The sequence below is a fragment of the Papilio machaon genome, chromosome 6, assembly GCF_912999745.1.
Source record: "Papilio machaon chromosome 6, ilPapMach1.1, whole genome shotgun sequence".
Classification (NCBI taxonomy): domain Eukaryota; kingdom Metazoa; phylum Arthropoda; class Insecta; order Lepidoptera; family Papilionidae; genus Papilio; species Papilio machaon.
The window spans coordinates 8,739,258-8,765,982 of NC_059991.1; the positions used below are offsets into that span (position 1 = coordinate 8,739,258).

Sequence of the window (26,725 nt, forward strand, 5' to 3'; positions counted from 1 at the left end):
ATATTTTATATATATAAACTTCAAATGAAAATTTGTATGCTCTTTTTATAACAGAATCATAATGTTAGTAAGTAAGGAGTAACTACTGAGAAAGGAGATGGTTAATAGAAGAAAAGTGTGAAAGAAAAGAGCGTTGTACAGGATATTTAAAGTGAGAACATAACAGTAGTATGATGAAAAGCTAATTGAGAAGGCGGAACGTGGAATGTTATATGACATACTCAAAAACAAAATTCAAAGATATATCAAAAGATTTAACCAATTAACTCATCAGTTTGTTTTAACAATATTATGTTTGAAAATCTGATTTATTACATACTAGAATAGAATTATGTTCTTGGCTTTTATCAAAACAAAGTAAACCAACCAGGTCAACAGTAAACTTGAAAATAATAAGTATTTTCGTATTCTTTCTGTTAGCGTAATAAGAGAAACGTTTGTACCTAACAAATGTTATGTTACTGCGTCCCCACTTCCCTAGCTCCTTATTATAGACAGACGTATTTCACAACATAACCGTTACATCGCTCACAGAGTAAATACGATTTTACGTTGAGGAAATATATCGGATTATTGCTCCTGCCTTTAGTTACTTTTTTATTTATATTTGATCATGTAAGTTTTTTTTATGTATGATGTTCAAATAAAATGCGTGAATATATGTAATAAATTGATATATCTGTACTTGAAGTAATTAAAATAAAATTTAAAAAGTAATGCATGAATGGAAATTTTACCCAATGAAGTAAGGCGTTAAATGAATCACAAGATCTTTTAACTTAGGCACAGATTAAAAACACGGAGAAAAACAATCCAGTAATTTGTTCAGTTCACAATTATAAGAGAACAAATTACATACTAGTTTAAATATAAACTTACTATGTTGATGATCAGTAATCCAAACAGAAGTTAAAAATAAAAGAAAAACGTTTGTCCATTCTTCGATTGTGTTCAATTAATTCACATAAATTATTAAATTGTTTTTATTTAATTCTCATAAATTTTGTTTTAGTATTGGCAACATTTAAAATAGTAAAAATGTTTCCTATGCTGGCAACAATTTTTCTCTTTGACATAAGTATTTGCAACCATAACGCACGCTATCTTTTCTAATGCGTGTATTTAAGTAACTGTTCAATAAATAGTTAAATCCATAGGGTAAAGGCGAGATAGATGCCTCAGTGGGATAGATGCCTCATTTTCATAAAACCTAACTTCCCAAACTCGCGACTAAAAATCAATAGTATAACTAAGAGCCGCAGGTACCCTGCACTTTAGTTAGCAATGGGCCGTGGTGCGGTGAAGATGCATTTCGCTTATTTGTGGATTTATGTCCGCGGCGAACTTAACAAACACGTCAAAGTTTTAAAGGTAAGTATTTGCTGTTGTATATCTTTATAAGTAGTTATTAATTCCGTTATATTTTTTATTACGTCAATATACTGATTCATAAAGTATGCATCTAGATGGAAATAGTAGCTCTTTTGTTTTTTATTTATGAAAAAACTACTTGGGCATCTATCCCTATCAAAAAGGATAGATGCCCTGATTTTCCGCGGTATAGGTGCCCCTAGGGGCATCTATCCCTCCATTCACCAAGTTGTACTGAATGCGCTTTGAACATATTTTTATGTTCTATTATATTTTATATGTGTTTATGTATATTTATATTTAGACTTTTTACTGATTGTAGCAGAAATATGCCACGAAAATACAAAAGAAAGGAAGGAGTCCGAGCTCGAGTATGTTCTTGGACTAGAGAACAATTACAGTCAGCTTTCGAGGAATTGGACAAAAATACAAATTAAGGGGAAGAAAACTAAAGGTTGCTTGCCGGTAAAGAGAACTAAAAGAGATGAACAGCATAAGCCTAAAGATACAAACAAAGATAACTGCACAGAATGTTTTGAAAATTATAAACATACGAAGTCTCAATACGAACAGCATACATTCTTCAGAAATTATTGCTCAAGATGTGGAAAACTAAAAGCTCTATCCGGTTAAGTATGATTTCAGTAGAATTACAAGATGAAGATTTTTTTGTGTATTTTAATTTTTTAAGTAAAGGCTTTTATGAATACGCGTGTTGAAACTTAATAATTAATAAGTTATAATAAGAATTTAGAATTTCTGTTTTTGTTGAACAAATGATGTTAGAAATTTATTATGATAATTTTATTTGTTCTCATAATTAGAATTAAATTGTAAAGATGACAATTAAAAGATTTTAAAAACTGCAAGATGCTTTTCATTATAAATAAAAAAGACAAAGACACAAATAAAATGTTATAAATATTATAATTTTAAAGTATGAAGGGCATGGATCCCGCGCCGCAGGCATCTATCCTTGTTAGTATTTTCATGGTGGGGCAACTATCCATACGGGAAGGCATCTATCCTCAAAAATCGAGGTCCACAAAAAGCTAAAATCTGCAAAATCTGTCATTTATAGGCCCAAAAAGACAAATCATAGTAAAAGATAAAGAATTAAACTAGCTATATTAATAAACACTATTTATATAAAATTAATATTTTTTAAATTAGGAGTATATTCCAAAAAGTGGGGCAACTATCCCGCCTTTACCCTACCGCTTGTTTAATTCAACAGATTGTTATTCGCAATTAAATAGTAACAATCTATATACACTACTGATTGTTAATCTAGAATTATATATTGTTTGTATGGATATGTATGGAAGCAATACGTTTGTTGCGGACTGTTAAAGGCCGCTTCGGACACTGTGAGATATATCGATGCAGATAGCGGCGTCAGTTACACTCCATTCGATTGACTAAATCTGATTTAGATTGTTCTAAACGATCTGTGACGCTGTTTGTGTTAAACAGTGACGTTTAGAATGTAACAGTGACGTTGCTAATTCAATTATTTATTTACTTGCAATTATTATATTTTGTCTATTTACGTTGTTATGATGCCTATACAAATAAAAGTGAGTTGCGAAAATAAAAATAACAAAGAATATAAAGAAAGAATACATGAATAAAAAGTGTATTGTTGCGTAAGTACATAATATTGACACAATAGAGGGTGCTGACTAAACTAGAAAATGATACATGCAAATAGCTATACGCCGTGACCCATACACGCTTTGTTGCGGCGACGTAAATTATGGGGCCAATTGTTTCCTATAACGACAATGTTCCGGCCCTTATACTGCTTTTATGCCAATGAATTTTTGGCCTTAAATGTTTTAGTATTCAATATGTTTATCAACAATGGTTAAACTCTTTATAAAACATTTTTCCAGTTTTTTTTCTTTTTGGTTTCATTTTGCCTATTAAAATAAAAACTACTATAAAATTCCTATAAATAATATAAGTTACTGGTTTGATAAAACAAGTTGCCGTTTTTTAAAACAAATCGTACGATTGAGAGTTTTAGGTTCAAGTTATATTAAATTTTTTAGCATTGTATTACTGAACGATTTAGCAAATATACTGAGCATTATTTGAATTAGTATGTCAATGATTAATTAAAATCTCCCGTTAATTAATGATCACCTAATTATCATGAATTTTAAAATTACTCAATTTAGATCGCACAAAGTTTACCTCATGATGAAAGGCAGCGTAAGACTTGACTTCAAATTTCCAGGAATATTAGTAACGTAGATTTATATCAATAACAAGTCGGGCCGGGTCAAAGGAAATCATTTCGATACGGCAACTTTGCAAGAAAGAAAGTTTCTTCAATATAACAAATTATTGGATTTGCAGACACGGCATTCGTATAATCATATCGGATGTTCGTGAATGATATCTTTTTCCCAAACTTGTAAGAGCCTGTGTTGTTTGATTTTCTTCTATTGCTTTTGATTAACATGTTGATATAATTGTTTCTAGTTTATCTAGTTTTTATTACATGCTTTAAGTGAGCATAATAATTTAGATACAATTATTTCTAGTTTATCTAGTTTTTATTACATGCTTCAAGTGAGCATAATAATTTAGGCAGCTGCATAAAAACATATATATTTTTTTTTAATCTCAACTGGATAAACTTATAATGCATTAACATAGTTGAGTTACGTTTTTTATGTTTGAACTCTAATAGGGAAAGTTTAACTTAAACTAGTAGTTAGATTTAACTTTTTTATATCATAAGATCCTTATTCGCCGAAAAGCTTTCCTTTATAAGAAAACGGTGGAAAGCGGAAGAGGACTAAAATTAGGCCTCCGGCACCACACTCATCAGACGAAACGCGGAATTGCTACCACTTGACGCCTGTCTCGATGTGGTCGTGGTTTGCACCGGGCGAGGCGGCCAATTCGTACGACGTAACGTTAGTAGTATTAACAATTTATCTCACTTTAGTATTATTAACTAATAGATTACCTTATTTACTCACATTTTCTCTATATATAAGTATCTTATGAAATTCAGGAAACCAGTATTGGAAAATAAATAAATCGTTTCTGTTCAATTTGAAATAGTTGCAGAAGACGGGTGGTGTGGGCAGGTGTATCTCACAATCTGTTACCGTCGCTAGCTCGCAGCTCGACAAGCCGAACGGTAAATATATTGTCTTATAAACCTTATTTCAAGCACGAATCTGATATTCCAAATAACGCTTTTGAGCTTTTATGTACCGTAAGGATCTTTCTAGTTATTATTAGCTATATATTATTGTAACACAGAACATATCTTTGCACAAGTTTTCACCGCAGAGATAAATGTTTTAATAGTGTTATCTATATATATAAAAGAAGGTCGTGTTAGTTGCACTATTTATAAGTCAAGATTGGTCGAACTGATTTTGATGAAAATTGATGGGGAGGTACGATAGCTTAGAACTAGGAGACGGACATAGGAACTTTTTTATCTTGTGTGCATTTTTTTTATTCCGTGCGGACGGAGTCGCGGGTAAAAGCTAGTGATTAATAAAAGAATAACGAAATCATTCATAGAACGCCTATTTAATCATGTTAAAGCTTCTCAATTTTTTTAATTATACTCAATGTTTTAAATGAAATAAACGAATCTTAAAAATATCCCAAGAGGTGTATTCGTCTTCTTAGATTAAAACTAATTAGATAGTTGTGTTAAAAGGATCTGAACGAGGTATTTTATCAAAGATTAGTCATAATTGTTTTATAAATGATTTATATCCTTGGAGAGTCTCCAGAGTGAGTTGAAAAGTTAATCAACTAAAAGCCCGGCTTCCTGGATTAAGAAACCAGTTAATATATTGCGAATTGAGGAAGATATTTTTTTCTCATCTGTTTTATTCCTTAATTAAAACTGCTTTGTCTGTTCTTGGAAGGGAATATTCGATTAAATTTCGCCTCCGTGTTATGGGAAGGGTGGAATTAATTTTAATTTTGGTTACTTTAGCCGCAATTAGGGGATGCTCGTTAATCAATGTGCCCAAATCTTTAAATGATTTAACTAATTAATTTTTATCTTGGATCGTGGAAAAACGTTTTTGTGATTTATTAATGTTTACATTGTTTTGGTATGAAAATGTATTAAATGTTTTTAAGGTTAAAAAATTTATTACTATTTAATTAAAATTACTTGGATAATGCTTTCTAATAGACCATAGAACAAATAGGATAGATGAGGAGCCAAAAGGTTCAGAATTGTATTTCACGAACGACAGTGACAATTACACCCGTCATTGAACGTCAATTATTGTCTGGTGATGATGCTGATGATGATGATGATGATGATGATGTCAACATAATGAATATGATGCATATGCATAGAGTAGTGAATAGGATTTACGTATCTACTCACCATCGATCCAAAACAGCAGTACAACAACGACCACTTTCCTAAACACACTTGCACTCACTGTCCCCATTTTTCAAACAGTTTACCGTCTTCAAATCACTCGCACATTTTATTTAATCACTTCTTATATATCGGCTATTTCGTATCATGTCTCTGTCTTTTATCCTATGTACGTTAAGGGATAGAGTTTAAACGCATCATCGTAGATAAGGGACGTTTGTAACGGGCACCTGTAACAAAAGAAACAATCTTTAGAGGGTTGCCAAAGGGTCTATGGTAATAGAGGATCGTAGGCCGCATTGTACTTAATATCTTTATTGTAAACGTCATTTATTATCCTTTATATAATATACCAAATTATAATTTGTCATAACATACATCAATTTTTAGAACCAGTGTTTCTTTTATAGTTTTGGATTGAAACGTTAATTCACATAAATAAAAACGTAATAAGATTGAATGTGGATAGCTATAAAGGTAGAGGATGGCCAAAGAAAGTATGAATGGATTGTATGAAAGAGGATATGTGTAAGAAGGGGGTAAATTCAGATATGACAGCTGTAGAACTGATAGAAATGTATAGAGGAGTAGTACATTGCCGACCCTACGTGGGGATAAAAGCAGGTTGATGATGATTGGATAATTTATTCATAGTATTTACTAATAACATATTATAAATAAGTACAGTTAAAGTTATTTAACGATTATCTAAACATGTTATAGATTAAACCTTAACAAGAAATATATATGTTATATAGCTATCGCCCGCGACTCCGTCCACACGGCCTTTAAAAAAACATAATAAGTAGCATATGTGTTTTTTCAGACTATGTTCTATATCTGTGCCAAACTTTATCAAGATCCGTTGAGCCGTTCCGGAGATACCTTCAAACAAACATACATCCATCTAAATATTCGCCTTTATAATATGTTATAATGAAACAGATGTGTAAAATGTACAATAAAGAAGATTGAGAGACAAATTTCTATGAATATTTCTTTGAGTTAAATAATTTCGTGTGAATTATTTAATAACAGAAATATAAGTGTTTGTATAAAAACTTGGCTGTTGTTAGTTTTTAACGGTAACAAGTCTTTTGTGAGTTGGTGTCGGGAAAGCTTTGTATAGAATGAATGCTAGCTTACGTAACGTCAACAAAAATGTCGCGGGACTTTGGTTTTCTTTTCATCGTTACATTTATTTTAATGATAGTAAAGTTTTACAGTGATATTACTATAGTTATTTGACAAACTAAAAGTCACTTTAATACATTCAATGCTTTGACTTAGGGATAAAAATAAAACTTTAAAATTTGAATCTCTGAATTCATAAATGAAATATGTATTCAAATATTTTCATGTTGTTTGTACATTACTGGAAGTTTTTGATAAATTCAGGTATGTAGGTTTTACATACTTTCTGGCAGATACTCGTATAAACGCTATTGCAGCGCCTCTCATATTGGACCAAATATCCTTATTTGACTATAGCTGTCTTGTTATGTTTTTTTCTTAATGTTATTTTCTATACCTATGTATATCTTACTTTATATACTCGTAATAAATGGTTTACATGGAAAGATGGATGGATAGATGTTTGTTTGAAGGTATCACCGGAACAGCTCAACGGATCTTGACGAAATTTGGCACAGATGTAGAACATAATCAGGAAGAACATATAGGTTACTTATTAAGTATTTTTTGTTAATTCCGCGCGGACGGAGTCGCGGGAAAAACCTAGTTTTACATATTTTCTCACAGAAGTAACCGCGGTAGCATAGACAAGCTTGTTTAACTTTACATGTTGATATACTTATTGTTCATATCATCTTTCTTATATTCATCTTAACATCGAATTATCAAAGAATAACTTTATTAACTCAAATTCGCAATAATTTGGACGCAATAAAATCTTTCCAAATAAAACGTATCTTTTATCAAAGAACTCACATAAAACATGAGCGAAAAGAAACGAAAATGTGACATAAAAAAGAAAAGCTTCAGGTAGGGGAGAAAACAAGTTTTTTCTCTTTGGTGATTTATTTAGGCGCGGCAATGTGTTGAGGCGCGAACTCGTGAATGATCAATGGCCGCTGTGACATAGCGAAACTAGCCTCGACCCCACACTATAAAAAATATAATAATTTCGTTATAAATGAAAAATCTTCTACATTCTTGGCGACGTTCCCGAAAAGGACAACTGACGCAGTATATAATACATCTACATCTATATACATCCATACATACATAAAAAATTCATAGTTAAATCTTATAAGCAAAATTATTCATACAGCCACGTTATTCATTATGTTTTTTAATTAAAAGGTTGTAAATAACATGCGAGTCTCCACTGCCCTAAAATATGGATACACTCTTTTCTCATACAGGTGTTACTAAAGTTGAAATTCATATGTCCATACAAAGACGTAGATTAATTCATTGATTTAAAAATATTTACTCCCAAAGTTTATTTTTATTGAAGGTAAAAATCGTTCAACACGCCACAAAATTACTGCTATTCGAAACAAATATTCTTTCAAGCGATTACATTGAGCAAAACTTTCCGCACGACATGACCAGAAACAAAAAAAAAACTCCACAGCATCGCCGCTCAACGTTTCAAGTTCAGCGGCTTTGCCAAGAAACTATTCGGCTATTAATTTAAGCGCTTCGTTCATTTCGCTTTAAAAAAATATTTCCATTCATTCCGATTGAGTTCCATTAGCGAACCGCGAGTCAGCATTCACTCGGATGCGAGGTATCAAGTGCTCAATCTGGCACTCGACAAAGAGTCGCGATCCATCGGCAATAAACCGTCCGATATTATGTCTACACAATGCTGGCTGGATATAAAATCCGGATATAAACCGGTCATAATGCCCCGGAAAAGTTAATTAAATAGGTCCGCTAACCGCAACGACATTTTTCAATTGATTCGGGAAGATTGATCGGCTGGATAATGTGCCTATACGATGAATGGGAACGAATTCCAAAGACTACATTTTTACTCACTAAATTTCTTATAATGTATCTCTTGATAATGACATTGAATTATATCCCAAAGGAAATTACAGTAAAATAAAAATACCCGATATAAGTCGATCAATTTTTTTATTGTTATTCAAAAAGGTAAGGTGACAATATGAGCAAGACGTTCATGATGATAAATGACATATCCTGAGTCAGTCCTCACATATCAAAGTGACCCCAATAATGTTTTGAGCACAAAGGACACACCTGTATAACAATACTAAATACTATTAACAATTTGTAAGTATTTAGAACAGCAGTTTTTGTACGACTGTACAAGTGGGCTAATGTAATAGGCCCTATTTGACATTTATCAATTTTAGCTACATAGTTTTTTTTTTTATAAGAGAAGGGGGCAAACGAGCAGCGGGAACACCAAGGTGTTCATCGACGCCCATGGACATCTGCAATACCAGAGGAATCGCAAATGCGTTGCCGGCCTTTGAGATGGTGATACGCTCGCTTCTCGAAGGACCCTAAGTCGTAGTGGTTTGGAAATACCGCCGAGGACAGACCATTCCACAACGCGGCCGTGCGCGGCAAGAAATTTCGCGGGACCACACTGTTGTGGAGTGTAGTGAGCTACATAAAAAATCGATTAAAGTGCATGAATCGATTCGGACTATAGGCACATATGAATCGAATTCATTTGTTATGAAATAGTTTTTCGTTCGATTTTTTGTAACATCCTTAGTGTTTAAAAAGAAAAAGAGTTCACTGACGCAACAATGTAACGACGTTCGATTGACATGATTGCAATAAATATGTAATCGAAATTTGAAAGAACGTAAGCAGTTGTGCAGTTCTATCTTTAAAAAAATAATATTTTAAGGCCGCCGTTTCAAAGTTACGTTGTTGTATTTTGATGAAGTGTCAAATGTGGCCAATGATTATGCAACTGTCAAAACCTAAATTAGCAAAAACTGAAGAATGACTTTTACGAACTCAATTCCTTCTCTGTCTCCTTTTTCATTTTTCTTACATTTACTGGCAACGTATTTATAATACTTTTTTTATAATTTCTTAACATATCAAGTGCTTGCGTGTTTTCCTCTCATTATTATAGATAAGGTTATGTAGTACATAAAAAGTAATGTATATAATATTATTAAAAGCGGTTGATCGATCGGTAGAGGCGAGCGTAACTCGTGGGATCCCTTCGTAAGTAGTTTGGCCAATCATTCACTTTACATCTCCCAGGCACGATATACTGCTGTATACATAACGATCGAATTACATTGTTATTTATTGATTATTATATACTGCTTTTAGTGGGGTTATTTATTTATAATACAAATACAGTTGAATAAATTCTAGTTATTTTTTTATTCATTTTATACCTCGAAATAAGAACAAAATAATAATTATTCGTACTAATAGTTGGTTTCTGTGACCAAAATCGTTGTATTAAACATATCGTCATCCCTCTCATTATTATTGACAAGGCAGAGATAACAATATGTTTTCAAAGAGGATTTTGTCTCAGAAATCAACCATAAATTTAGTCGCTAAACGGAAAAAAATATTATGAGCCTTTAACATTTCCCATTACTATTTTCTCTTCCGTTAAATAAATTAAAAAATAAAAAAGAAAATAGTAACAATCTCTATAACAAACAATAAAGCTAATTCAAAACATATTCTTCGTGAATCTTTTCGCGTTATATCAAAGGGAAACAAATAAGATATTACATTACAAATATTCGATGCGGAAGTTTACTGAACCTATAACGATAAGGGAACACGAATCAGATAATTTGGACATTGTAATTTATGTTTCTGACAAATGAATTGTTTCTAAGAAAGAGTTATAGCACACAACTGCGAATAAATGTGAGTTATTTTGTCAGAATGAATAGCATTTTATTGTAACAAACTTAACATAACTGAAAAGGTAAACATCGATTTAACAACTGACTTTTCAGTCGTCATCCACTGGCTTATCGGGTTCTTAAAAATTAACTATAGTCCGACAACCATTTGTGACCCGGTTGGAGCCGTCAATCGTGGTTTTACAGTCATAAAATAAAACCTACGTTGACATCAAAAGTGACATAAAAGAAAAAAACAAGACAACTGCAGTAAGAGGGCATAGCACTAAATGTTGATGTGACACTAAAATGTTTTCGACATTGACACGGGGCACTAATGAGCTGTAGAAATTAAGTGTCACTTATACTTACCTGGTCAGATAAGTTTGTTGGTCTATCATAACTTAATGGTAGAGTTCACAATAATATCTTATGCACGAATGGTCCGGTGAAATACCACGACCACACAGAAAACGGATGTGAAGTGGAAGCACTTTCGAGTTTCGTCTGATTAGTGTGGTGCTGGATCCCTAATTTTAGTCCTCTTCTTCTTCCTACAATATTCTTATACGGAAGAGATAGGAGATGGTGGATTGGACAGAGAGGGGAGCATAGGAATGTGAAAATATTCTCTTCCTGATCCTCCTGTATCGATTATGTCAAACGATCAAACACGAATGCAACGGTCACTTCGCTATTTTGGCGAATTCAAGTAGCCGCTTGCTCGTTTGCATCAACAAATCGAGTTAAAGCGATCTATACAGTCCAAATAAAATGGAAACAAAGTGACGTTTATAATATTGAAGCGATAAAAATTTTAACGAAAATTATTTCTAACTTTTATTGGGAAGATTAAAAGCTTCCGAGATAAGAGAACACAATCATCTGATTGAACGACCACAAACGGACTCTGAGTGTAATCGGCTCTAAAACGAAAAATTAAACTTCGGATCTTTTCTCGCAAGTCTCGTTTGAAGTATAAAATTGTTTTATGTTTATTCACATCAATAAAGTCGGCCTTATAAATATGAACAGAGAGAAACAATATTATTTTAAGTAATCAAACAAAATATTAACAAACAAACGAGTTTTAAAACTGTTCTTCTTACTTGAATTTCCATATAAGTTCTTTGAGTAAAGTTTTAACAATAATAGATTCTATTAAATTATATTAAACTTCGTAATATTTGTGAATTTGTGTACTAAAATTAAGTAAATTTATCACGACATGATTTAATTTATCACGGCTTCTTTTTTTACTAGAAAAGACCGTTGTTTTATAGAAACTTTCAAAATATATCACATAATATACAAATTTAACATGCAATTTATCTTAATATTGCTTTCAGTTTACACAATGATAACAAATACTAACTTACTAAGGGTAACTTAATTAGATTTTATTCCAAATTTCGCGCCGGAAAAGTACCAGGACAAAGCTAGTAATACATTAAAATTATAAACGGTTACCTTTCTCATTAAAGATGTGTTAAAACAGTTTTAAAAAGATAAATTAAACAAAAACTACAAATACTCAATTTAGATATGGTAAGCCTAGTGTTAGTGAGGTCGGGAACTGTGTCATGTCAGCCAAGTATATGCCAGAACGGTGAATGTTTGGCATTGCTCCTAAAATAGATGTTAACTTACATAAGTCAGATGGAAAAATACTCATCCTTACCTTTTTATCTAACAGCAACATTGCATTTGAATTAAATTAAATAAAACACAATTATTCATATCTAATTTTCTTATCGCTCTCATTCTAAACATGTAGATAGAGATTACAGATATCTATTAAGCTTGGTTCTAGCATACCTTCCTTTGGCATTTATCATACTCGTCTGTAATAATTTATTCTGATAAAAACTTATAACATTCCAATTTAAGAATCAAAGACAAATCGAAACATACACATTGTTTTCAAATATACAAAAACCTATTCTCAAATCGAAAAACAAAACAAATCTTCCTATATTGAGTAAAATCGCTCGCTTTCCACAATTCCATTTGTTGACACACAGTTTATTCCGTGTAATACAACAGCGTTCGAACAATTCCCAGACGCTTCACAAAACTCGCATCGTGGTGTTATCTCGACGAGTTTTGCTTACAATTTCGACTGGAATTCGCGATGTTTTCGCGTAATTTCGAACACCTGAAACGCTCCGGGCGAGCCGATTGCAACTGACGCTATCTCATTGCCTGCTGTTTAAATGCAGGGGTTATATTCTTAACGGTCCCGCTCCAATTTTTAAGCGTTCGACTATAATATTGTACACTACTATCGATGATTGTACAAGCCATATAATGCCATTATAAAATGTATTGGATTCGATGTTAAAGTAATTTTGCTTGTATTTCATTTATGTAATACTCTACTTTTTTTAAAAGATACTGTAACGTATTTTATATTGATATTAACGATTATTTTTGCCAGTATTTTTTTACTCTGCTTTAAGAAAAATTACTCTAGTTTTTTTTTAAATCGAAATTCAGTAGTGCAGGATTGAGCCGGCAATTTATTTATCTGAAGAATATTTACGTGTAGGAATTTTCAGTTATTAATTCCTATATTAGATTTTCGTTTTAATTTCAGTCAGTATGTATTTAAAAGGAATCGAATCTCACAACTCTTTGTAGCGTACAACCGAATTTACGGTTCGAGAGAACTCGAATGTTTTGATTCAGTTGCATCATTCGGATTTGCTTCGATGAACAGAAATCCGAGAGATATCAAGCATCAAATTCACAAATTTACGACGGGGGAAACAAATCAAAGCTCAGCAAACAACGCGCAGTAAATCATTCCGCCAATTTGAGATGTTATCTTGCGGATCGAGCCGCATACCTGTTATCGAATGGGGACGTATTATTACGTCACATTTGAATTGTCAAACCTCCAACAAGTAAATAATAAATTAACTAGAATATCCCTTCGAAAAACTTTAATAAAGAAAGTGCTGACTTTCTTTGTATATTAACTGTTACAATTTTTGGCTTTAGTAGTTGGTAAATAATTCAATAACTGAAGTTCTAGAAAGAAATTTCAAGGCCGTGTCACGCTGCAACATGACCAAGAATAAATGAGATGAAAAGAGAAAAAGCGCCAAACTTACATTGTATGTACAGCAGGATGCTTTTTATAATGACATATATAACATAAGGTGGCAAACGAACAAGCGGCCACCTCAATACACCGGAATTCCAGATGCTTTGTTTACGGCGTAGAGGACGCATAGAAGAGGGATAAACTATGCAAAGAATCTATTTTGACGTAATATGAGGACCATGATTAAAATCTTCAATCAAATAATAATAACTACTTATTAGATCAATCTGAAAAATAAAATGGTATAGTTAAAAAGAGCGTAAGGCAAAAGTCAAAAGTCCACTCAAGTCGGCGCCGCGCGACTTCGCAGATAAAATGTTGTAGCATGAAAAATGGGCTATAGGAGTTGAGAGAATGACTTGAGTTATTGCCGCTGTGTGCACCGCTCCCCCCCTCTCGCCCCCCATCACCCCGCAGCCGCCTCTAACCCGCTCCTGACTTCATACGTAATGCGCATTTTGATAAAGTTTTAATGAGCTCACCTTGTTTTCTTGACCCGATTCACTCGCTCTATCAGTTTGTCTTGTTTATTAAGATCTATGCGCGACTTGGCCTTTTTCTATTTCATTTTTTCTTTGCTACGAATATACACATTAAAATAAATAAGTTATAGAGCGGACATTCGAAATACAAGCTTTGATATAAACGTCAGTATCGTAAGAGTTTAGTAAAACGTAGTATTTTCAGCCGACTTCAAAAAGAAGGAGGTTATCAATTCGACTGTATTTTTTTATGTGTGTTACTGCGAATCTCCGCCCCTGGTGGTCCGATTTTGATAAAAATTATTTTAATCGAAAGGAAGTGCTTGCAGATGGGTCCCATTTTTTTTTGTTTTTTTTATCTATAATTTTCTTTACTTTTTCATGGAGAACTTCTTATAATTAAAGATCCATTTCACGCAACAATCTCAGATTCAAACTGTATCTTTCAAACCCTAGTAGTGTGTTTATTCTAACAAAGTACATTCAAGTAATATTATCCATTAAATTGTTATCTTCGGTAGCGAGGAGTTTGTAACAACTTGAGCTGCAGGCGATGTATGCATCATTGATTTTTATTTAAGCTCTAGAAAGTTCACGAAAACATCGTTAAGTGAACGATATTTTGACGCGATTTTAAAGTCAACTTCAAAAGTATGCTCAAAATATCAGCGAAAGGATAAAACACGTGGAATTATTCTGAACATTTCAAAGACTCAAGATAGGTGAGAAATAATGAAAAAATCAATGTGTAGTCTTTAACAGGTTAGATTTTGTTATTGTTTTAATTATATTTAGTCACAGATAAGGATGACGATATGTTTTATAAAAGGTTTTTGGTCTCAGAAACCAACGGTTAATGATTTGAAGTGGTATTTAGTAGACAAATAATTATTTAATGATAAATGCCACTCCGACAACCTACAAGTTACAAAGTTTCATAATTGCGTATGAATTTCAAAAAATGTAAAAAAACTTAATTGCTAGCCTATATATTCTTCCAGACTATATTCTACATATGTGCCAAATTTCATCGAGATCCATGCAGCTATTCTGGAGATACCTTGTAACAAACATCCATCCATCCATCTAAACATTCGTATTTATAATAGTAGTAAGATTTTTCGTAATGTAAACTTATGAATAAGATTATTTGATTCCCAGCTAGTTGAATATAAATTAAATGATGTAAATTGCGCTGATTTTTAATGTGATAGAAACTTGTTTCTAACTAGGGCACAAATAAATTAGTTAACTATCCTGTTTGTACGGAACGAGGGCAATAATTCCTAATTATCTGCCTCACAAAGACAATTAGCCGCCTGTTTTACACCAGCATTACATTACTACATAATTTAATACATAAATAGGTCCATAAAGTTATGTATACCGAAGTTGTTAAATTCTTTCGTTTTATATCATAAGGTAAACGAGTAAGTGGTCACCAGAGTCCGTCTAAATAGCGAAACAACCGCTGCCCATAGACACGCTCAAGTACAGATGCGTTTGCCTACCTTTAATCGAGATCCTTCCAATTTTAATGAAATTACGTAAGCAAAAACTCCATCTAAAATTATTAAAAAAATATATAAATGGACAGTTTGTAGAATTGTTAAATACCAAACGATTACTCGAGGACCGCGCACTGTTGAAGGAGTTGGGAAAGGCCTATGCCCAACAGTGGGCAGTTAAAGGCTGATGATATTGATGAAAAAGTTGCTAACGAGAACAATGCACACATTAACAAAACCACGAATAGCATAAAGAATATTAAAATTATTACCTTTGTATCATATAATATCAAAAAATTACATGTATAATTTGGGATTCCCTTTAAAAACGAATTATTGGATAAAGGCGAAGCTTCTACATCATTGAGTCCGAAATTCAACCGGACGCGATGTACACTCATTTTTTCAGTCCTGTAGGACCATAGGGTCCCTAAAGATGATTAAGGACAGACACTGGCTCACCACTACCACACTGGAGCTCAGGCGCACGTCCGCTTCGTACCGCGTTCGTCACTCAACTACCCAGAGACAGCTGTTCCTTCCAGTGTGGTACATGAGACAGTGAATTGTATCTATTCCATAGACACAAACACTACATCCCTTCTAGGGATTGCAATCCGGCGTCATTTTCAGTCCGGCCGGATACGACCGGATTCCCATCAATCCGGCCGGATCCGCCCGGATCCGACCGGATTGATTAAATCAAGATGATTTTCGCTTTTTAGTACAAAATAAGTAAGTTAATCAAGTGTCACTGCACTTATATGTAGGTAGTTTATTAAAAATAAATCACAAATATATAAAATCGACTTTATTTCTTAACCAATGTTAAGACAAATAGACAACAAGAAAACAATTAAAATTTAGTAGGTAACTAGTAATAATTTTACAACGTAACGAGTAGCTTAGTCTTTCTAGATTTCACTTTCACAGATAGATCAATTTATAAGTAACAATATTGATTATCAAGTAACTATAATATCTAATAGATACAATTAACCTTACGTAATTAACTGAAATGAGATCAAAATCATTATTAAAGTATTTGAGAATGCTAACAAACAAGTCTTATAGGTATTTATGATTATAACAGATACCATCATGATTTGATGAATCTGTCGAACGAATGAATGACAAAAATTATCACAATAATGAGTTTAGAACTCTTTAGTTTAATCAACTTACGATAAATAATTATTTTAAGTCTTCTTCTTATTCGTACTCTTCATTACTGAAGGTCGTGCTCATCTTGAAGTGCCTTCACTGATGTGTCGACGAGCTGCTTCCACACCGCTCTGTCCGCAGCTTGTCTCATGGCGGTCGGAATGTTGAGCCCCAAAATTGTCTGGACTTGGTCAGACCAACGGATAGGCGATCGTCCCCTTGCTCTTTTACCCTCGACTTTCCCTACCACAACCAGTTTGTCCAGATTGTCTGGTTGTCTCCGGGCAATATGACCAAAGTAACTGAGGACTCGCCGGTAGCAGGTAGTGGATAGGCGAGTGCTAATCTTTAGTTGACGGAGAATGGATTTGTTGGTTCTTTTTGCTGTCCATGGTATGCGCAACATTCTCCGCCAACACCACATTTCAAAAGCATCGATTTTCTTTCGGTCGGCTGCTCGAATTGACCATGATTCTGATCCGTACAAAAATATAGAGAAGACTAAAGCACGCACTAGCCTGATTTTAGTGGTGTTTGACACATTTCTGTTTTGCCATATCCGGGTCAGCTTGCTCATTGCTGCTTTAGCCATCTGTGTACGTCTTCGAATTTCCCCATCGCATCCGCCCTTGTTACTTATCAAAGACCCTAGGTACACGAATTCGTTTACGAACTCCAGACCTGAGAGTTCTCCTGTTCGTACAACCAGACCAGCTCTATCAACCACCATAATTTTCGTCTTGGACCTATTTATGGAAAGACCAACCATTTCGCTTGCGCGCTCAACTCTATGGATGAGTTCAGCCATCTCCCGTTCTGAAGAGGCAAAAAGCGTGGTGTCATCTGCGTATCTTAGGTTACTGATCTTATTACCTCCAACAGAAATACCTCCATTCCACTCTTCCAGCGCAGTCCTCATAATGTATTCGCCGTAGATGTTGAAAAGTAGAGGGGATAGGATACATCCCTGTCGGACACCTTTCCGTGGTTTAAAAGGTTCAGACACCACGTCATTGACCCTGACCATTGACTCCCCATTCTCATAGAGGGCTGCAATCAAAGCTGTCAAGTGCTCAGGGACACCCATTTCTTGGAGGATTCGCCATAGACAGTCCCATCTCACGCAGTCAAACGCCTTGGAGTAATCAATGAAGCACATAATCATTGGGACATTGAATTCACGGGTCTTCTCGATGAGCTGTCTGATGTTTACGATCTGCTCTCGAGTCCCCCGACCTTTGACAAAGCCCGCCTGCTCATGTGGTATTTGGCGCTGAAGATAAGATTGTAAACGTCCGTTAATTACGTGGAGCATAATTTTACTACCGTGAGATACGAGGGCCACTGTGCGGTAATTTCCGCATCTCTTTGTGGACCCTTTTTTGTGCAGTGGTATCAAAAGAGACTCCGTCCAGTCTTTGGGCCATTTTCCCGATCTCCAGATCTGATTACAGAGGTTTTCTAAGATCTTCACCCCTGTGTCCCCAAGGTTTTTTAACTCTTCAGCGAATATACTGTCTCTGCCGGCTGATTTGTTAGTTTTTATTCTCTTAAGAGCGTCTCTTATTTCAGATTCCAGTATATCGGGTTCCAGGTCTTCTTTCGGAGTTAGTATCTCAGACGATGCCCTCTCGTCTGTGTAGAGACTTTGGCAATATGATCGCCATCTTTCTACAACCTGGTCAATCTGCGTCAATAGCGTTCCCTTATCATCTTCGATCGCCCAGGTTTTAGGTCTAAACTCCCTTGTAATGCTTTTTACCCGTAGGAACAAATCTTTGGTATGCAGCGCTTGGGCATGATTCTCAATATCTTCGCAGATGGAGTTTAGATATTTGTTGTAGTCTCTACGACATAGGCGTTGAACCTTCGCGGACATGATCTTGTATTGCTCTTTGTCATGTACTTTTTTCATTAGTAGACCCTTTCTTTCTTCAATTGCCTTCCAAGTTTCTTCCGATATCCACTCTTTTTTCGGTTTACAGCGATCTTGGTTTTGTAGGTCTTTCCGTGTCATAAGAATTATTTCTTTGAAACTATTCCAATTCATGTCTGGGGCTCTGTTGTTATCGATCCTTATATTTGCGGCTCTGTTGTTAAAGGCTTCTACGAATGACTTTAGTATCTGGGGGGAAGGACGGCTGTAGTGTTTGGTTATTGTTCTCGGACACTTCTTCAGCTTGATGTGCATCTCCGCCACCAATAACTTATGATCGCTTCCGCAGTCAGCTCCTGGGTATGTCTTCACATTGCTTATACTGGACCTCCAGCGCTTAGCGATTGCGACATAATCTATTTGGTTTCTAGCTCGATCACCAGGCATGACCCAAGTATACAGACGCCTTGGATGATTTTGGAAACACGTGTTCATGATGGACAGGGAGTTCTCTGCACAAAATTGCAGCCACATCTCACCTCTGTCATTTCTGTCTCCAAGACCATATCTCCCAACAATTTCTCTTAGGTGCTCATCCCGTATTGTAGATCCAACCTTTGCATTTAGATCGCCCATCAAAAGTGTTATCTCTCTTCTGGGGAGGCTTCCAAGAGTGTCCTCCAGTATTCTGTAGAACTCTTGTATCTCAAGCTCCGACGAGCTGGCCGTTGGCGCATATACAACAACAATGTTAAGCCGACTAGGCCTTGTATTAACTTTCATGGTGATTATCCGATCACTGACTGGATTGTATCCTAAGACGGATCTCTTAATGTAAGGCGACACACAGATACCGACTCCATTCCTGCTTGCATCTTCGGGTCCCGAGAAATATAAAGTGTGGCCTGTTGGAGTGTCGTAGAAGCCAGATCCCCTTTTGTGTGTTTCCGTTATGCCGAGGACTTCTAATCGGTAATGTAGTTGTTCTTTACCTATAACATCCACTTTCCCTGGTTCCAGTATGCCTCTGACATTCCATGTCCCAACCCTAATCTTCTTGCGAAGCTGTAGGTTCTTGGTTTCTGATGATGTTAAGTATGAAGGTGCGGTGTTGTCACCAGTAGTATTCTGTACACACTGAGCCTGATGATTTTAAGTAATAATTGTAAAAAAATATAAGTATTAAAAGAAAATCAATATTGATTTTGAAAATAAGATCGTAGAAAACAAATATTGTTAATTGTGTCATCAGCTAAACGACTTCTAATAGAGCTGCAAATATATACGCACAACGCATTTAAAGTACTCATGCAACAGCTATATTATTTTCCCACAAACTGCTAGCACCGGATCCGGTTTTCGGATCCGGTATATTGGTACCGGATCCGGTAACCATTAAATGATGCCGGATCCGCCGGATTACCGGATCCGTTTTTCCGGATTGCAATCCCTAATCCCTTCCTTGTTAACAAGTTTTATTTTATTATTATTTTCAACTCAATCAACATCTTATATATATTTTTTACTGTAATTATAAATTAATAATTTCCAACCAGATTGTTTCATTCATTAATGTTTGATGTATCTTCATTTAAATTTCCATTACATTTCCATTCCCCTTCCACTCTTTTTAGATGTGTAACGTTCATTCTTAGTATTTGTCCAGTTTCTTCATTCCTTACCGTGACATGTAGTTTTTCCGACTACATGAGGCGTAGAGATAAATGTACTTGCAAGTTTGTCCTATCTAATTCTTTAACATAAATTTCGAGTCCTCTGGGGCAACCTCAATTCCAATTGAATGGAATTCTCTGTAGTCAGCAATAGAAGTGTTCCAATTTAATGGTAACCTAAGTGTTTCCAATTTAATGGTAACCGAAGTGTTTCCAATTTAATGGTAACCGAAGTGTTTCCAATTTAATGGTAACCGAAGTGTTTCCAATTTAATGGTAACCGAAGTGTTTCCAATTTAATGGTAACCGAAGTGTTTCCAATTTAATGGTAACCGAAGTGTTTCCAATTTAATGGTAACCGAAGTGTTTCCAATTTAATGGTAACCGAAGTGTTTCCAATTTAATGGTAACCGAAGTGTTTCCAATTTAATGGTAACCGAAGTGTTTCCAATTTAATGGTAACCGAAGTGTTTCCAATTTAATGGTAACCGAAGTGTTTCCAATTTAATGGTAATCTAAGTGTTTCCAATTTAATGGTAACCTAACTGTTTCCAATTAAATGGTAATCTAAGTGTTTCCAATTTAATGGTTACCTAACTGTTTCCAATTTAATAGTAATCTAAGTGTTTCCAATTTAATGGTAACCTAAGTGTTTCCAATTTAATGGTAACCTAACTGTTTCCAATTTAATGGTAATCTAAGTGTTTCCAATTAAATGGTAATCTAAGTGTTTCCAATTTAATGGTAATCTAAGTGTTTCCAATTTAATGGTAATCTAAGTGTTTCCAATTTAATGGTAACCTAACTGTTTCCAATTTAATGGTAATCTAAGTGTTTCCAATTTAATGGTAACCTAACTGTTTCCAATTAAATGGTAATCTAAGTGTTTCCAATTTAATGGTAACCTAAGTGTTTCCAATTTAATGGTAACCTAAGTGTTTCCAATTTAATGGTAACCTAAGTGTTTCCAATTTAATGGTAACCTAAGTGTTTCCAATTTAATGGTAACCTCAATTCCAATTGAATGGAATTCTCTGTGTTCATTGACACTGTATTAATCCAATTTAATGTATTCACATCTACTGAAAATCATTACCACCAATTTAATTTTTTGATTACCGAACTCCAACTAATGAACTTTATAAGAAACAAAATTACTTAATGTCACTCAAATGTTTAAATTTAGGACTTGTACTCTCATAATGAACATAACAAATAAAAACATTAAGTCTAACATTAAACTCGAAAAAAGAGATAACAAACATAACTGACGTAACAAACACAAATTAAATCTATTACTCCGCGAACTATCTATGGAATAAAACTATTTCGTTCGAAGGCCTTCAAATGTTTAACAACTGTCAGACGAGATAAAGAATTGTAACAATATTAATGCTTTCAAAAATAAACTTAAATCATAATCATCGCTGAACTGTAATAATCTCTCAATATTTTCTACATATATAACTTTGTCATTTCTGTCAAGTTAGATTCTCTTCTATAGTTGTGTTAAGGTTTATTTTGCTTTATATTGATCCTGTATTCTGTATCTATATTACGTATTAACCCGCAAGCCTGTATGATATACATATTTATTTTTCGGGTATATCAATAATTGTTCAGCATAGTTTAATAACATTTAAAAACTTCACAAAACATTTGTTTATAGCAAACGCTTTAAACTTACACCTTCCTTACAACGCACAGAAAAACAATAACTATTACTTTAAATAAATGCAATTACTCATAACTATTTTTTTAAATAAAATTACGAGCACGGATTTACAGAAGTTGTTTACGCACGGCGGTACGGTTCCGAACATATCTACTCCTTTTTTTTTTTTCATTGTATTGAAGCATTGTGTTTTTTTTTGAGAAATAAAGATCTTTAAACCTAAACCTAATGGTAGTCATAAAAATTAATTAAATTAAAAGAAATTTACATCATCTGATTAAATGATGTACTCATCGAACAACGCCATCAGAAGTCATGTCGTCATAACAAGAACAATGTTTACATTTCCGTGCATGTGACTGTACAACCAACTTAATGGATATCTGCAATAATTAACAACTGATATAGGAGAACGGTAGGTCTTGTTGCTAACAAACATTTTATGTATAATTTAGATATATTTTGTAGTACAGAAAATACAAAACAAAACAAAAGTGTGAGTCATTGTCACTATCAGTGGCTGCAATGAACTCCCCCTCGAAGATATACTATGATCGCCATGAATAGTACGAAGAAAAGTATATAGATTAACCTTAAATTAAGTTGAAATCTAATTTTTTTTCATTATTTTGCATAATAATATGCATTATTATGCATAAATTTCATATAAACCAAACGGCTATGCCAATAAAGTATTTACTATTTAATCATGATAATTATGCATTATTCAAATGCACACTTAGCTAATCCATTTCCCTTTTTTTTTTTAAAAAAATTGCAGTTGTTGCTTTACTAAGTATCAATGTTATCATAAGTCATAAGATCATTGGTTTAAGTATGTATCAATTCACTAATCACTCAGCGTTCCGGCTGACGCCATGATGTATTATCAAGCCGGCGTATCAACAACACTCAAGCTTAATGTCAAAATTAAGTATTGAATTAAATAATTGAAAAATGTTGTATGTCGAAACTAACCCGAATAATAATAATAATATCATGTAGCATCGAATCTTATCCCTATTTTTTCGTTTAAAGAAAAGTTCTGAAGGGGTCTTTCCTGTTACAGAGTGAGGGGTACAGTTATATATCACAAAATACTAATATAATATTTCTCTTATATTCGTGTTTTTTTTTTCGCTTGCACTTATTCTAAGGCACATTAAGATATCTTTATTTTGAAGCTCAACTTCCCCATTCATTTGTGGCCAATACGGAACAGTACTAAAAGTTTAATGTTGCAATCTTCACAAAAAGTTTTAAACTCTTCATTTACAAACTGCTGGCCATTATCTGCAGTGATTGAATGTGGATAGCCCAGTCGACTAAAGAGTTCCTTCAGGATGTTAATAATTTGTGAACTTGTTATGATCCTGGTCACAGGTGGGCACAGTTAAGCAAAAGTTAACTTCGTTAATCTATTATTCGTTAAATAAAAATGTAACTTCGTTAATCGTTAAAGCCTTTAAATAATAAAAATTTAACGCAAGTTAAAGTTGACAGTTAAAGTTAATTTTTGTTTATATTATAAGGGACAATCAGGCAAATGGCCATATGAATAATCTCCGAATCGCATGGACCGATTTTGTCGAGACTATCAATAGAACCTAGGCTATATTTTTTTCCGCGCTTACGAAATCACGGACGAACGCTAAACCTATCTATAGTTTAGTTATATTTTAAATTCAAATAAAACTTAGACGATTGGGCCGATGTACTACTGCCTGTACAATACACATGACAGCGTGCACTAGTTACACACACTTGTATACTACACTGACAATGATGGACAAATGACCTTTTCAGTCATTTTTTTATCGACATTCCGACGTCACGGAATTAGAGAGTTAACTAAATTTAGACAACACAAATTTTCTATTAAACTGTGAGACCTGGTAATATTCAAAAGAAAATAATCAAACTTTTGTGCAGTATTTACATGTATCTGTTACTATTTGCACCCAGATATTCATTTGTTCATGCTCCCACAATTGAACATTTAATTTTACGTATAATTTGGTAATATATATATTTTTGCTAAGGACCCACGAACAGACTTTAGTATTAACTACTTTTTTATTTATTAACATAGGTTTATCAATAAAACTTCTTAACATCAGAGGGAACTTATTGTAACATTGATAAATAAACTATATAACCAATCCATCTCAACGCATCAAACTATACAACTGAGATGCCATCGATAGCTTCTAGCATCTAATGATATATCGTCGGATCTAATGTTATATGTTAAATAAGTTAAATTGCTCTCAGTGTACAGAGTGTACGTCACATGACCACGACATAACGAAAACAACCGATTGCGGGTGATGTCTTCTATCTTTCTTATCACCTATAAAATCGTTATAGTCAATTAGTAAGAATATGTTTTGACTTATTTTCAACGACATTCTATTAATTTTAAAACAATCTTTCTATATACGCAAAAATCATAATTACACTAACACAATTATTCTATCTCTTTCTTCATTTTTTCTCGTTTTAGCATATACTTTTTTTTTGTTGTAAACAAACAAATTATCTTCGCTATTGTAATAATATACCTCTCTTTTTAGCAGTCGTTCAGCTGCTTCCTACTGAAAATGTTCGATTTAAATCTAAAATCTAAAATACCTTCAATTTAATGAAAGTTCTTTTGTTTTTTCTAATGCTTCTTATTTAAAAGAAGTCGGAGACACATTAAATTCAATCTAATGAATTTCATTTTGTACAATGTAATAAAATAGTTTAGAATATCTCTAATTTAATAGAAATCCAAATTATAAATGTATACTTTTCAATACTCCGAAGGTACCTTATTAGGTTTACCTATTTATGCATTCATATATCCAATTTAATGGATATCCAAAATAGACGAAGATATATGTATCTCCAATTTAATGGAAATCCAGAGCACTACATATCTGTATTATCTATATATATAAAAGAAAGTCGTATCAGTCACACCACTCACAACCCAAGAACGGTCGAATCGATCTGACCGAAAATCGGTGGGCAGGCAGCCCAGAACCAGGAAACGGATATAGGATAATTTTCACCCCGCTCTCCATCCTTTTTATTCCGCGCGGACAAAGTCGCGGGTAAAAGCTAGTTTTAGTTAAAATGATAGCCGATTTTCAAAATACGGCCTGTACCTGTCATTTTACGTGAAATACTTAGTTGCAGTTAATAGATAATAGACCCATATTTCGTATGACACTGTCTTAGATCCTAGAACGGTTCGTTGAAGAAGATTCACAAATACCTTTTCCAGAAACATAATTATTTCTGAACAAAATAAACATGTCAGTTGATACTTATTGTAGCATTTGAAGTGTCTCGTTACAGAGAATATTTGATGACCAAATAGTGAGTAGATTAATATAACAGATTTAAAACATCTTTACAAATAATCAGGCCACCCGTTGACCCCGCCTTTTATTGACGTTCCTTACACTTATGAAGATTGATATTGTAAGTACTCGAAGGTATAATAATTTACAATAATTTCAATCGCTTTTTTTTACAATTAATTTTTTTACAGTTAGCTGTAATAATTTGTAAATATTATTGACAATTAATATTTTTGTGAACTAAACTTTAATAGACAAATATTCCTACTCATCATAACAAATAGATAACGACGGCGGAAGTGATATCGCATGCTTGCAATAAATCATCATTACTATTTTACACGTATACAACTTATAAAATCGGATAATACTGTAAACTAATGTTCCCCATATCATATTGTCATCTTTCTTCTATTATGAAATCTATAATAATTGTACTCTACTTTTAGGCATAAAATTAAATATCTTGATTGAAATGTTTCAATTTACACACAAGTATTTTATTACTTAGGGCGCAAAATACGGACATAGTTACCAATTTTCTATTTTTTTTTATTTTTTTTTTTTCACCTCGTCGCCATTTGTAGGACCATAGGGTCCCTAAAGATGATTAAGGACAGACACTGGCTCACCACTACCACACTGGAGCTCAGGCGCACGTCCGCTTCGTACCGCGTTCGTCACTCAACTACCCAGAGACAGCTGTTCCTTCCAGTGTGGTACATGAGACAGTGAATTGTATCTATTCCATAGACACAAACACTACAAGTCCATTACCTTTTTTCATCTGAACAGAGTTAAGCTGATTATGCTTGCATCAGAAATGGATAGCGCGCATTGGGATACGTTGCTGTGAAAATTGGTCTGCCATTCGATGAGTTCTGTATAAATTTTAAATTCTGTAACGAAATGTTTACTTGAGTTTCACTGGAAATAGCTTTGTTTTCATATTTTCAATTCACATTTCGATAATGTTTATATACTAGTTGTAAGCACAACGACTCTTTGGGAAAATTAATGATTCCTTGAACAGAAACGTCACTGGAGACGTCACTTTTAAAATATATACTAACTAAACATCTGTAAAATGAAAGTCAGTTTCGTTTTCATTAAATCAAATAATACGATTTTATTTCTTTTAGTCTATTGAATGGAACATTGAGGCTAACGTAGACGGTGTGTCGCTCATCTGAAAGATAACTCGTGACGAAATAACGAAACAAAACAGCCTGCCCCCGATCCTATCGTAGACATCGGCCGACTGAACCGAATGTAACTAGACT

General features: G+C 33.8%; 1 protein-coding gene across 1 annotated transcript in view; it reads right to left on the reverse strand.

The window, feature by feature from the left end:
- The window catches only part of LOC106709936, a 185,570-nt gene that overhangs the window by 148,032 nt on the left and 10,813 nt on the right, over nt 1–26,725 (reverse strand). Inside the window, exon 2 of the mRNA XM_045678459.1 lies at nt 5,762–5,988. Within this exon, the coding sequence (XP_045534415.1) occupies nt 5,762–5,828 (67 nt within the window). The 5' untranslated portion in view covers nt 5,829–5,988. The remainder of the gene's footprint in view (nt 1–5,761; nt 5,989–26,725) is intronic.